This window comes from Narcine bancroftii, chromosome 1 (genome assembly GCF_036971445.1).
Source record: "Narcine bancroftii isolate sNarBan1 chromosome 1, sNarBan1.hap1, whole genome shotgun sequence".
Classification (NCBI taxonomy): Eukaryota; Metazoa; Chordata; class Chondrichthyes; order Torpediniformes; family Narcinidae; genus Narcine; species Narcine bancroftii.
Genome location: NC_091469.1, coordinates 466,571,702 through 466,585,397, shown reverse-complemented (window position 1 = coordinate 466,585,397; position 13,696 = coordinate 466,571,702). Strand labels below are relative to the sequence as shown.

The following is a 13,696-nucleotide window of genomic DNA, read 5'->3' as shown; positions in this document are numbered from 1 at the left end:
TTGGATTCATTTGGAGTTGACACATTTCCAGTAGGAATCTGAATAGGAACAGTAGGAAGTTTCCCTGTTTTATTTTCTCTCATGCCTATTTTTTTTGGGTACCGTGATCAATTGAAGGATTCACCCAGATTGAATTATTACAGACGAGGGGTTTCTCTCATGCCTATTTTTTTTGGGTACCGTGATCAATTGAAGGGGTCACCCAGATTGAATTATTACAGACGAGGGGTTTCTCTCATGCCTATTTTTTTTGGGTACCGTGATCAATTGAAGGGTTCACCCAGATTGAATTATTACAGACGAGGGGTTGAACCAGGAGCTATTTAACCTTTGTTGTTATATTGTTAAAATACTGGAAATTAGTGTATTCAGAAGCTCTCTTACACAAAGCACCACTTTTCCAAGCTAATATGTAAATTGTGTTTTTTTTAATATCTTGTGTTGAACTGGTAATGGAGAAGATTACATTTTGTCTTGTACTGTTCCAGGAGAGACCACCCTGGATACCTGAAGGAGCTACCACACGCAGAAAGATGGAGGTGGATGTGCCAAAACGTAAATTGGTTGGTATGATTTTGTGTTGTAAACAGTTAATTCAAGTTTCTGCAATTACATTTTCATGTGAGGCCTTCTCTTCTGACAGGAACGGGACTTGGAGTTGGAGATGGGCGATGATTATGTTCTGGACCTTCATAGTAAGAATTTTTATGGAATAATTTCTGATTATTTGTAGCATGTCAAAATCATGATTTAACAATGAAGTGTACACAATTTAATGGACGTTATTCTGATTTAAAAATTTATATCAAAAGATGACAGGGCAGCACAGTTAGTGTTGCAGTTAATGTTCTCCCTACGTCTCCATGGGAGCTTCAGTTTCCTCCTACTGTTCAAAATATATAGGGGTTTTAGGTTATTTGGGGGACATGGTCTCATTGGCCTGTTTCTGTGCAGGATGTCTACATTTTAAAAGATTTAAAACTGAGCAACAGTGTAAAAACAACATTTGCATCTTGGATGTAATATGCCCAGGTATTTACAACAAAAAAGCATCCAATTTGTGACCTTGGCAACAAACTCCTTTTTTGTGGAACTGCTGGATGAAACATTTCGAGTGTCCATCTTCTAATCCATTAAATTGGCACCATAAATACTCTTGTCCTGTGATGCTGAGGCTTGTATTTTTTATAGACAAACTTCCACCTGTTTTTGGAAACAATTCCACAAGCCTGGTACCTGTTTGAAAACTGGATGCAAAACTTTGACTGTGATTGTTTGTCACCTCAAAGGGAAGCTGGTTTGAGAAAAAAATTATTTCCAGAAGGTTCCAGCAACCATGGCTAAGTTTACTTTGCAATCAAGCAGTGTACCTTAAGTAAATAGAAATTGAACTTTGGCTTGTCTTTTAATTAGAGGCAGTTAAACAATTACTGATGCACCAAGATAGCTTGTTTTTTTCATTTAGAACACTGGGATTTGATGAACGAGAATGAGAAGTATGATCTGATCCCTGAAATATGGGAAGGTCATAATGTCGCAGATTACATTGACCCTGAAATTATGAAGGTGAGTTTACATTTTGGTGTTTGATTTTAATTAATTTAGTATTCTGTCAAGATCATTTTGTAAGCCATTTAAAATTTCCAGCATTGTTGTTCTGTAAGAAATTGGTAATGAAAGGAACTAAAATTATTTATGGTGATAATGAAGCTATTGGATTGTTTCAGAAATGTCTCTTGTCACAGCTTTACCTGGTCTGCTGCTGATTTGATGGAAGTCTAAGTCGTTGGGCATTTAATGATTTAGAATAGATTCTGATTTTAATCCCATGAAAGATTTTTTTATAAACTTCAGATTTTATTGCTCTTCTGCGCCCTCAGTGCCATCACTCAGAATTTACACAGAATGGTATTCTACAAGTCTATTGTTTGTTTTGTCAAAATCAGTTTGATACCATACATTGTCCACTGCCAAACTGAGGCTACCCCGCAACTTGGAGGAACACCACCTAATATTCTGTCAAGGCCCTCTCCAACTAAACTGCATTACTGTCATGCTTTCATCATTGCCCTGAGTCTCTTTCCCTATTCCAGTCTCCTTTCCTACATCATTCCCCCTTCCCTCTATTCAGAGAGCTAACCCCTCCCCCATTACATCTTACCCACCCTATATCCAGCCATGATCTCTTCCTTGATCACCTTTGCTCCTACCCCTTCCTCTCTCCTCTCCCCATATTTTTATTTTGCCTTGACAAAGTCCTCGGGCCCGAAACATTAGTTACCCGTTGCTTCAGTGTACCTGCTGTGTTTCTCCAGCAATTTTTGTATATGTGGTAATAAACAGTAATCAATTTGTAACAAGAGACCTTCAATATTGAAAATTTATTTCTGTGTATGTTTTTTAAACCTTGTACCAGCCTCTAATACTTGAGATTTTAAAATAATAGTGTAAAAACATTTTCAGAAACTTGAAAACCTGGAAAAAGAAGAAGAATTGAAACAACTGGCAGGAGAATATGATTCAGATTCTGAGAGTGAGGATGAAGAAATGCGAGACATTCGACAGTTGGCTGCTCGGATCCGAGAGAAGAAAAAGATGCTAATATTGTTAAGTCGAGAAAAACAAATCACCAAAGGTCCCAAAATGCCAAGAACAGCGAAAAAGGCAAGTACCTAGATGCCTTTGTGATTTTCACCACCCCCCCCCCCCTCTTCAAATAATACTTCATTACTGCAGTTCATAAACTTCCCAGGATGCTGGTGGTCACTCTTGTTTTTCTACTGCGAAGTAATGTTTGAGCTCACAGTTCTAGTGGGATCCTCGTACAGAGTTTTCCTTGCTGTATTACCATTAGTAAGGCAAGTGGTGCCATTCTAGAGTGAATTGGCAGTAACTCCTGGTTTCTAAATAGGCACAGTTGCATGCAACAATCGGGCTTGGCAACAGATACCTTGTGCTCCACAAAGTGCACTGTTGCAATCCTCACTGTAATTGAAGTCATGTGAATTCCCAGTGCTTGTTTTCCAGTTCCATTCTAATAACCGGACTTGTGCCTCGTGGAATTTGTTTTAAATAGCGTGATAATTATTGGCCAAAATATTCCACCTCTGAGTTTGACAGGTGGAATTTTTTTTTCTCAAATTAATATTTAGAATTAGAGTGACTTTTTATTTCCCCCCCCCCCCCCCCCCCAATCTTTCTCCAATAATATTTCTATCTCCCAGTGCTTATTGCGGTTTTGGTGCATGGCTTGTCTACCATTTGTATCTGGTTTGTCCTTTCCAGTTTAACATCTGCATGATTTTGTTATGATTGAACACAATTCCTGTTTCCTAACTCCTCACCCAATCCGTGCAGAGGGAGCTACTCTGGAAAAGGCATAAGAGGACAGGAAAGTCAAATCTGTGACTCGATCATTAAATAGCACAGTTTCCATCATTTTCGAGCAAAACTTTTTTTTGTTTATATATTTTGTATATATTGACGATAGAGAATCATTTTAATTTTTCATTGTCATTTTGAGTTTTTGTTCTTTATAAATATTTTGCAGGTTGAACGAAAAACTTTGGAAAAGGAAATGGGATCCCTTGGTTTGGACATGGCCAACAAAGATGAAGTAAAGTTGATTTTAATGAACAGTTCATTTACAAAATAATGGTTCTGTGGCCAAAGCCACTGTTGATCTATTTCTTTGTATTTGTGAGTGTAAGAGCGTAAGGCATGCTCCTTAACTGTTGTTGGGTGGTGTCTCATTGATTTCCGTGGGTGACAGCAGCGCCCCGGGGGTTAGTAGGCTGTGCGTGCCTATGTTGGTTACTCTGTACGTGGGTGCCGGTAGGTGCATGTGTGAAAGTTGGCACAATTTGCGGTGCCGGAGGAGCATGGCGGCGCATGCGTGGTTGGCCCGGCCTCGGCAGTGAACCATTGGAACCGAGACCAGTGCATGCACAAAGGAGCACTGCGGGTGGGAATTTAAATCTAGGTTCCCCTGTGCGAATTGTCAGTTGGAGATCAGGGGAGGGTGAGTTAGGCATCGACAATTTCTGTTGACCGTTTAAGCAACATTGAAGATTGTTGAACCATGTTTAAATAACATTTAAAAATGGGTGAAACCAGCGTTAAAGAAAGTTAAAGCATTGTTTAACCACATTGAACATCGTTAAAGATTGTTAAGCCACATTATCCTTTATACAAATATTTTGTTATTAAGAATCAACCACGTAAAGCATTACTTAAAGACTTCATAGAACATTAAAGAAGATAGTTACAAGTTTTGTGTTTTAAAAAAAAAATGAAGGATTTAAATACAACTGAATGTGTATTGGAAATAATTGAAGACTCGATGTAGATACAAACACCTAATTTAGCCTCCAAGCCACTATTTGTATAGGAACAAAGTCGCTGCTACATTGAGGTCTGTATGCAAATACTCCGTGGTGATCCTTCACATGAAAGCCATAAGAAAAGTGAAGAAGCCTTTTTATTTCCTTCCCTATTCCAGTTTCTCACCTGACCATTGCAGTGCACTTGATTACAAAGATAATTTTGTTGATTTTCAGTTTTGATTAGGAAGACCTTGTGGAATTGACATCTCCTTGATCAACAAACTGTCTGTGGCATACAGTATGTCTAATATTTGCATTTGACGTAATTACATGGGTAGCTCCTGATACCTGTCAAAAATGTCTCATTCCTATTGTAGCCTGTATCTTATCTATGTACTCTTGCATTCTTATTCTTTAATTTCCTTGAATAATTGCCCTAAGGTAAAGGAATATATACTGTATCCAGTCGTTAATGAATACTGTGAAATATTACTGTTATTACTTTATCATTTACTGATAAATGCTTTAAATGTGTATGGGGGAATTTGCATTACTTTAAAAGATACTTTGCAGTAAATCAGGTAATCCACAACTTGGGGAGTCCTTGCATCTGAATTTACGGCATATATTTAAAAATCTGTCAAATGTGATTTTTGAGTTTACAAAATGTGGTATATGCTGTGTTTCCCATGTATAATGGCTTCTCTTAAAGCATTGCATTGAGACAATTTGACACCCAAGATAAGTGAAGGCTAAACAATGCAAAGCTGATGCGACTAAAAGCTTTTGCTTGGGGCAGCAAAAGCTATTATTTGGCTGTAACTGCAGGATTATTACTTCTTTTGCTCCAGTAAATGCATTGCAGGCATTGAAAGAAAACAAAGTATATCCTGATTTGAAATAGTGTCTTGAAGGTCACAAGCTATGCTATTCCTTGAAAGTAATGGCAGTTTGTAATTAGTTTCCTTTGGGATTGTTTAATATTTTTGTGTGTACAGAAGAAAGTTGCTTAAATTTATTTTTTGCACATGTCTTCTTTGGCTTGGCTTCGCGGACGAAGATTTATGGAGGGGGTAAAAAAGTCCACGTGAGCTGCAGGCTCGTTTGTGGCTGACCAGTCCGATGCGGGACAGGCAGACACGATTGCAGCGGTTGCAAGGGAAAATTGGTTGGCTGGGGTTGGGTGTTGGGTTTTTCCTCCTTTGCCTTTTGTCAGTGAGGTGGGCTCTGCGGTCTTCTTCAAAGGAGGCTGCTGCCCGCCAAACTGTGAGGCGCCAAGATGCACGGTTTGAGGCGTTATCAGCCCACTGGCGGTGGTCAATGTGGCAGGCACCAAGAGATTTCTTTAGGCAGTCCTTGTACCTTTTCTTTGGTGCACCTCTGTCACGGTGGCCAGTGGAGAGCTCGCCATATAATACGATCTTGGGAAGGCGATGGTCCTCCATTCTGGAGACGTGACCCATCCAGCGCAGCTGGATCTTCAGCAGCGTGGACTCGATGCTGTCGACCTCTGCCATCTCGAGTACCTCGACGTTAGGGGTGTGAGCGCTCCAATGGATGTTGAGGATGGAGCGGAGACAACGCTGGTGGAAGCGTTCTAGGAGCCGTAGGTGGTGCCGGTAGAGGACCCATGATTCGGAGCCGAACAGGAGTGTGGGTATGACAACGGCTCTGTATACGCTTATCTTTGTGAGGTTTTTCAGTTGGTTGTTTTTCCAGACTCTTTTGTGTAGTCTTCCAAAGGCGCTATTTGCCTTGGCGAGTCTGTTGTCTATCTCATTGTCGATCCTTGCATCTGATGAAATGGTGCAGCCGAGATAGGTAAACTGGTTGACCGTTTTGAGTTTTGTGTGCCCGATGGAGATGTGGGGGGGCTGGTAGTCATGGTGGGGAGCTGGCTGATGGAGGACCTCAGTTTTCTTCTGTCTGACTTCCAGGCCAAACATTTTGGCAGTTTCCGCAAAGCAGGACGTCAAGCGCTGAAGAGCTGGCTCTGAATGGGCAACTAAAGCGGCATCATCTGCAAAGAGTAGTTCACGGACAAGTTTCTCTTGTGTCTTGGTGTGAGCTTGCAGGCGCCTCAGATTGAAGAGACTGCCATCCGTGCGGTATCGGATGTAAACAGCGTCTTCATTGTTGGGGTCTTTCATGGCTTGGTTCAGCATCATGCTGAAGAAGATTGAAAAGAGGGTTGGTGCGAGAACACAGCCTTGCTTCACGCCATTGTTAATGGAGAAGGGTTCAGAGAGCTCATTGCTGTATCTGACCCGACCTTGTTGGTTTTCGTGCAGTTGGATAATCATGTTGAGGAACTTTGGGGGACATCCGATGCGCTCTAGTATTTGCCAAAGCCCTTTCCTGCTCACGGTGTCGAAGGCTTTGGTGAGGTCAACAAAGGTGATGTAGAGTCCTTTGTTTTGTTCTCTGCACTTTTCTTGGAGCTGTCTGAGGGCAAAGACCATGTCAGTGGTTCCTCTGTTTGCGCGAAAGCCGCACTGTGATTCTGGGAGAATATTCTCAGCGACACTAGGTATTATTCTATTTAGTAGAATCCTAGCGAAGATTTTGCCTGCAATGGAGAGCAACGTGATTCCCCTGTAGTTTGAGCAGTCTGATTTCTCGCCTTTGTTTTTGTACAGGGTGATGATGGTGGCATCACGAAGATCCTGAGGCAGTTTACCTTGGTCCCAACAAAGCTTGAAAAACTCATGCAGTTTGGCATGCAGAGTTTTGCCGCCAGCCTTCCAGACTTCTGGGGGGATTCCATCCATACCTGCTGCTTTGCCACTTTTCAGTTGTTCGATTGCCTTATATGTCTCATCCAGGGTGGGAACCTTCATTGCACATGTAATGAAGACATTAATGTATTATGATTTTGAGTGTTGGAAAGCTTCTGTAGTTAAGCGTGGATTGAAATAATTTTTGTTCACACACTATTTAGACACACTACGCACTGCAAACTCGACGGTCCAGAAGTGTCACCAGGAAGCGTAAACGGGAAGAATCTCAACCACCTACATCGAAAGCGCGCAGTCGAAGCAGTTCTCGTACTCCCCGTGATGTTTCTGGTGTGCGCGATGAAAAGGTTTGTCCCAATTCAATATCCAGACTGGCAGTAGAGTGTAGAGAAGCAAAATGTTTGGTGGTTCATCCCAATTCTGCAGAAAAGAGCTGAAAATTAGCTACTATTGTTCTGCAAGAGAAAGGGTGGTGGAAACTGATCATTTAGGGAGTGTACTTGAGAAATAAGGCAGGGGTGACTAATTTTAAGGATGGAATTTGATTGCTGTGATTTCCAGGTTTGTGTCCCTTTAGTGTTTACTGAAGAGATTGAGAATTTTGTTTCCTGAAGATTCGAGTTTGTCTCTTTTTGTAAATCTCGGGTGCTTTCATGCGAGGACTATGTGATAATTGCTCAAACAATCTCCACCCTTGTTTCAGGAAATAGGCTTTTGTCAATGACTTGCCTACATTCTACAATTTACAATTACCAATTCTATACAGGTACAAAGTTTTCTGCAGAGTTCAAGATCTTGTCATCTCCCTCCCTCCCCAACCCCCACATTTAACACTTAACTAACCACAGTTACATCACAGAGCCCACCTCACTGACAAAAGACAAAGGAGGAAAAACCCAACCCCAACCAACAAATTTTCCCCTGCAACCGTGTCTGCCTGTCCCGCATCGGACTTGTCAGCCACAAACGAGCCTGCAGCTGACGTGGACATTTACCCCCTCCATAAATCTTCGTCCGTGAAGCCAAGCCAAAGAAGAAGAACCACAGTTACACATAACATTCAACACACTACAACAAAGGTATACAAGACATAAAACAGGGTTTTATGGTTTGTCCCATGCTCAGGCTGTTTTCTTCTCTTGATTTTTCTTGGATGGGATGGGACCCCCCCCCCCCCCCCCCGATAGATGAGGAAGGCGTGATGGTCCACACTATAATCGTGCTCCTATGGAATTTAAATAGGTTTGCCAAATTTTCCAAAAAAGTGTTATACTTTTTTCTTAAGTAAGTAATTTTCTCGAGGGGAACACAGTTTTGTGTTTCTGTGTTCCAGTGAGTAATGCTTAGGCAGGAGTTGGAATTCCAGGGAACCACTATGCACTTCCTGGCCACTGCCAATGCAATCAATACATAGTTTCGTTCATTTTCTTGTTGCTACATTGGCCTTGATGGTATGGAGATGTATTGCACTTTGTTTTTTACTTCAGCATCAGCTTTGTGGCCTTTAATTCTCTGAATCAGGAATAGGCGGCTAATCTTATTCAGCCTACTCCCTCCACCATGCACCAACTTAGAACATAACAGCATAAGAAATAGGAGCAGGAGTTGGCCATCCAGCCCATCAAGCCTGCTCCACAATTCAGTGAGATCATGGCTGATCTACTGATAAGTACATCTCCACTGCCTTTTCCCCATATCCCTTAATTCCCCATCTATGTTAAAATCAATCCAACCGTGTCTTTTTAAAAAAAACTTTATTGATGAATATATATATATATATTCATTTTGTTCATTTTAGATTGGTCACAGTGTTTGAGCTACCAAAAGAAAATAGACACACACACACACACACACACACCGAGAGCAGTTCAGTTTATACAAGGCTTTATTACTAAATCTAAAGCTGAATTCACACTACAATATGCAAGCCCTTCCCAATTATATTTATCAATGCCTGGACTGGTCCCAACTGCCAAAGTGAGGCGACGACTGCACACTTGCAGTGGGTTGTCTGGGCACCGGTGGCAGCTTCTCCACCTCCCCGGACTGGGACGTTGGTTTGGAATCTTGAAGTTCTTCTTCTTGCTGAGAGATGTTGCCACCTCTTGGAGAGTCTCAAACTTCAGCAGTGGGACCATGGCCCACATTACCCAAAGGTTGCCCACTTCAGATCTTATCTCTTTGAACAAATGATTTAATTATCTTCAAGGTCTCCTGAATGTCTGCGACCAACAAAAGACAACTGCATCTCTGGGCCTCATGGTGGAAGTTGGATAATGTCTACTGATTCATATGCATCTCTGGGCCCCATAGTGTAAATTTAGGTTATGTCTTTCTATTCAACTGCATCCCTGGGCCCCATGGTGGAATCTAGATTATGTCTTCTGATGCAATTGCATCCCTTCTTGCATAAGCTGGTCTAAATCCTCCATTACATAAGTATATCTCCACTGCCTTTTCCCCATATCCCTTAATTCCCCTACTATGTTAAAATCTATCCACCCTTGTCTTTTTTTAAAAACTTTATTGATGAATATATATATATATATATATATATATATATAAATACATAATAAAACAAACCAACCCCCCCAAAAGAAAAAAAAACTATCTACCCCGACCCCTCCCCCTAATCTCCCCCCAAAAACTCCCTCTATCGAGGGAGGAAAAAAAAACTTATCAGTTAATTATTCATTGCTGCGGAATGTGGCAAACCTTTACATTTTTAAAAAAAGACACAGAACACCAAAAAAAATTACTATTAAACTTCCAAACCCATATATTTAAGATTTGGAGACCACATCTTAAAAGAATAATTATATGTTATCTTTTCCAAACAAATACAAACTTTCAATTCAGATCCACATAATTTTTCCACATAATCGCAATACATTTCCTAGCCAGTACTAATGCTAACCGAATAAACTCAATTTGAGATTTATCCATTGTTAAAGTTGTAATATACCCCATTAAAAAAAGCAGTGGATCTAGCATTAAAGTAGTCTCAAATAAATCCTCCAAAAACTCTTTAATTTTTATCCAAAAAGTCTTAACTTTATCACATAACCAGATGGAATGAAAAAAAGTACCAATTTGAATCCCACAAAGAAAGCATAAATCCAAATTACTAAATCCATATCTTTTTAAATTTTCCGGCATTAAATACAACTGATGTAGAAAATTATAATTCACCAAATTATATCACACATTAATCAATTTAGTCACTATCTTCACACATAGTAGTCCATTCTTCTTGGGATAAACCTTCCTCCCATTTAATCCCCACCTGAAGTATTGCGTCCAGTTCTGGTCTCCAATTTTGAGGAAGGACATACTAGCTATAGAGGGTGTGCAGCGCAGATTTACAAGGTTAGTTCCAGGGGTTAACATATGCTGAAAGGCTAGAAAAACTGGACTTGTATCTGATGGAGTTTAGAAGGATGAGGGGGGACATGATTGAGGTATACAAAATCATCAGGGGGATAGACAAGGTGAAGTCTGATTACTTGTTCCCAATGATGGGGGAGACGAGGACTAGAGGGCATAGTTTAAGAATACAGGGTAGGCCTTTTAGGACGGAGATGAGAAAACATTTTTTTACCCAGAGAAGTGTGAATCTGTGGAATGCTCTGCCACAGAGGGTGGTAGAGGGAGATTCGCTGATTATGTTCAAAAGAGAGTTAGATAAGACTCTAGTGGGCAAAGGAGTTAAGGGTTATGGGGATAAGACTGGAAAGGGGTACTGATGGTAGTGATCAGCCATGATCTGTAAAATGGCGGTGCTGACTCGACAGGCCGAAGGGCCTACTCCAGCTCCTATTGTCTATTGTCTATTATCTAAATCTGCTTTAGCCATTTTTTCTTGCAACAAAGAATACATTTCTGAAATAAATCCCTTTTTTTGTCCCATTTACAATTAAATTTTCAAATTTAGTAAACTTGGGCATCTTCAATTCCCGCCTGAAATTTTTCACTACTAAAGCACGTACTTGGTAATATGCAAACAAAGAGTTTAATGGTACCTCAAATTTCTCCCAAATCCTATCAAAAGAAAGAAAAATCCCCTCTTCAAAACAATCCGCTAACACTTTTCAACTGCCAAATCTTTAAATTCTGATTATTTATTGAAAAGGATATTAATTTATTCTGTTAAATTGGAATTTGTAATTAAACCTTATCTCCTATTGCCAAATTTCTTTTTCCAAATAGCACTTAAATGTCATAGTACTGGGATGTTATAATATTGCAAAAGATGAGGAGTCCATCTAAATATAAATTGATGTATAATAGAGTCAGAAATTTGTGATAATTCCACTTTAGCCCAGCTTGGAGTTTGATTAACATCAAACATCCTATTAATAAATTTTACATGGGTGGCTTCATAATTCTGAAAATGAGGCAATTGTAATCCCCTAATGCATATTTCCACATCAATTTTTGCAACGATACTCTAGCCAATTTACCTTTCCATAAAAATATTCTTATTGCCACATTTAACTCTTTAAAAAAAAAAATTGATTGAAAAAGATATTGAATACAGGAAAAATATTAATTTTAACACAATTCACACGTCCCATTAATGTCAAGGGAAGATCTTTCCATTTAATTAAATCAGCTTTAATCTTTGTTAATAAAGGAACATAGTTCAACTTATACAAATGTTGATAATCCGCATCAACCATTACTCCATAATATTTAATTTTCTTAGCCATCTAAACTGTGTAATCTGTGTACAAGCAGTATAATCTTCCTCCGTGTTTGGTAATATTTCACTCATCCCAATTAACCTTATAACCAGACATTTCTTCTTATTGTACCAAATAGTTTTGCAGATGTTGTAACGGTTGTTGAGGATTTGTTAAATATATTAATACATCATCTGCAAACAAATTAATCTTATATTCCTCTTCATTTACAATCTTGTCTTAAATATATTTATTGAGGTCACCTCCACTGCTTTAATTGGCAGCGAATTCCATAGATTCACCACCCTCTGGGAAAAACAATTCCTCCTCATCGCCATTAATTACCCGAAATCCTGAGGCTATATCACCTAGTTATAGTCTACCCCCACCAATGGAAACAACTTACCTACCCCTATCTTATTTATGCCTTTCATAATTTTATTTCATAACTTCATGGATGATTTATTTCAAGTCAATTTTCTCATCCTATTTCCCAAATCCTTTGATTTTTCTAACATCCAGGAATTTATCAATTCCAAAAATTCATCACCCTTTAAGTACAGAAATATCTACTAATTTTGGTGGTAAATGACGTCCCATATTTTGAATTTGATTCCCAATGTTTTTTTAAAAAATTCTAGCTGATTAATTGTTTAAATTCAATAGCTGCCATGGTGTTATTTGAATTCAATCTTTGGATATTTAAGATGGGTCTCACAACTGGTAAATTGAGCCCTGCACATAACCATTGGATTCTGAACAGCAAGAGCTGTATTTTCCTTCCTTTCACCAGAAATGCACCCTGAACATGAAATTTTGCACTTTCCTCAAATTTAAATACTCTCATCAGCTGAAAATTCAAAATACTGTTGTGAATTGGGATTAAATTTGATAATTTTAAACCACAAATGCTTTGTGGATTAAAACCCACCGTGGTCAGTTGATTGAAAATCCTCTATAGTTTCAACATCTATGGCTTCAGCAATGTTGTTTATCCCAGTAGTGTGCCCCCCTTTGACTTGAATGTCTTTATTGCTTGCATAGATGCGGATGAAGATTAGGAAGATAATGAAGAAATCCCAGCAGGTTATGAATCGTTTGGGCAAGAAAGGAGAAGCCGACCGGCATGTATTTGGTCTTAAACCAAGGCATCTTTTCATTGGAAAACGGAAAATGGGAAAAACAAACCATAGATAAAAAGCAATGTGCTCTAGAACTTAGGACTATTATATTCAGTTATAATTATTCAAAATAGGAGCTTCTCAAATAACAGGATAGAACATAACATCATTAAGAGGCTTTTAAATCAGAATCCTCATTAGAGCGTAACTATTGCCTTTTTATGATTTGATGTATGGAGTGTGAGTGAAATTCTGAAGAGTTTGTTTTCATTAGATGATGTGCGTATCCTGACGATGCACAATGGGTAAAAGGAACATTAGGACAGCAAATGTGTGTGGAAAATAAAATGTAATTTGAGGAGAGATGGCAAAATTATACTTTGAAGTATGCTAAGTAGTATCAAGTGATTACTTTTGATGGAATTTTGATTTCCTGCTGCATCTAATTGTTTAACATTTGTAAACCTGACTGAATTCTTGTGTCACTAACTGTAACAAAATGTCTTGCATTGAGAAAATGGACCTGATCTTCAAAAGTGGGTTTCTTTAACCATTAAAAAATAGCTTTGAAATGTCCTCGGGTTACATTTTTTTATTTATTTCAATACAATTTTTAGTCCTATTTTGGTTTTTGCTGCTTTTGGCTTTGGAAAGATGATTAATTTTTATTTAATTGTCCCCATTTTTTTCTCTCTCTCACTTACATTCATGCACACATGAATACTCCCAGGATCCTGGCAGGGACATTTGCTAGGGGCTACTCAGGAGGCTTTAAAGTAGAATGATTGGGGGAAGGAAACCAAATGAAGGGGAACAAGCAAGAAGAG

The 13,696-nt window shown here is 39.1% G+C and overlaps 1 protein-coding gene across 2 annotated transcripts in view; it reads left to right on the top strand.

The window, feature by feature from the left end:
- gtpbp4 (GTP binding protein 4) overlaps positions 1–13,445 on the top strand; it is a 51,875-nt gene extending 38,430 nt beyond the window's left edge. For both annotated transcript variants that reach the window (XM_069914698.1, XM_069914699.1), the window contains exons 11-17: positions 489–563; positions 644–695; positions 1,466–1,566; positions 2,464–2,664; positions 3,551–3,616; positions 7,267–7,410; positions 12,793–13,445. In XM_069914698.1, coding sequence (XP_069770799.1) covers positions 489–563; positions 644–695; positions 1,466–1,566; positions 2,464–2,664; positions 3,551–3,616; positions 7,267–7,410; positions 12,793–12,945 — 792 coding nt within the window. In that variant the 3' untranslated portion in view covers positions 12,946–13,445. The remainder of the gene's footprint in view (positions 1–488; positions 564–643; positions 696–1,465; positions 1,567–2,463; positions 2,665–3,550; positions 3,617–7,266; positions 7,411–12,792) is intronic.
- Positions 13,446–13,696: the final 251 nt, after the last annotated feature.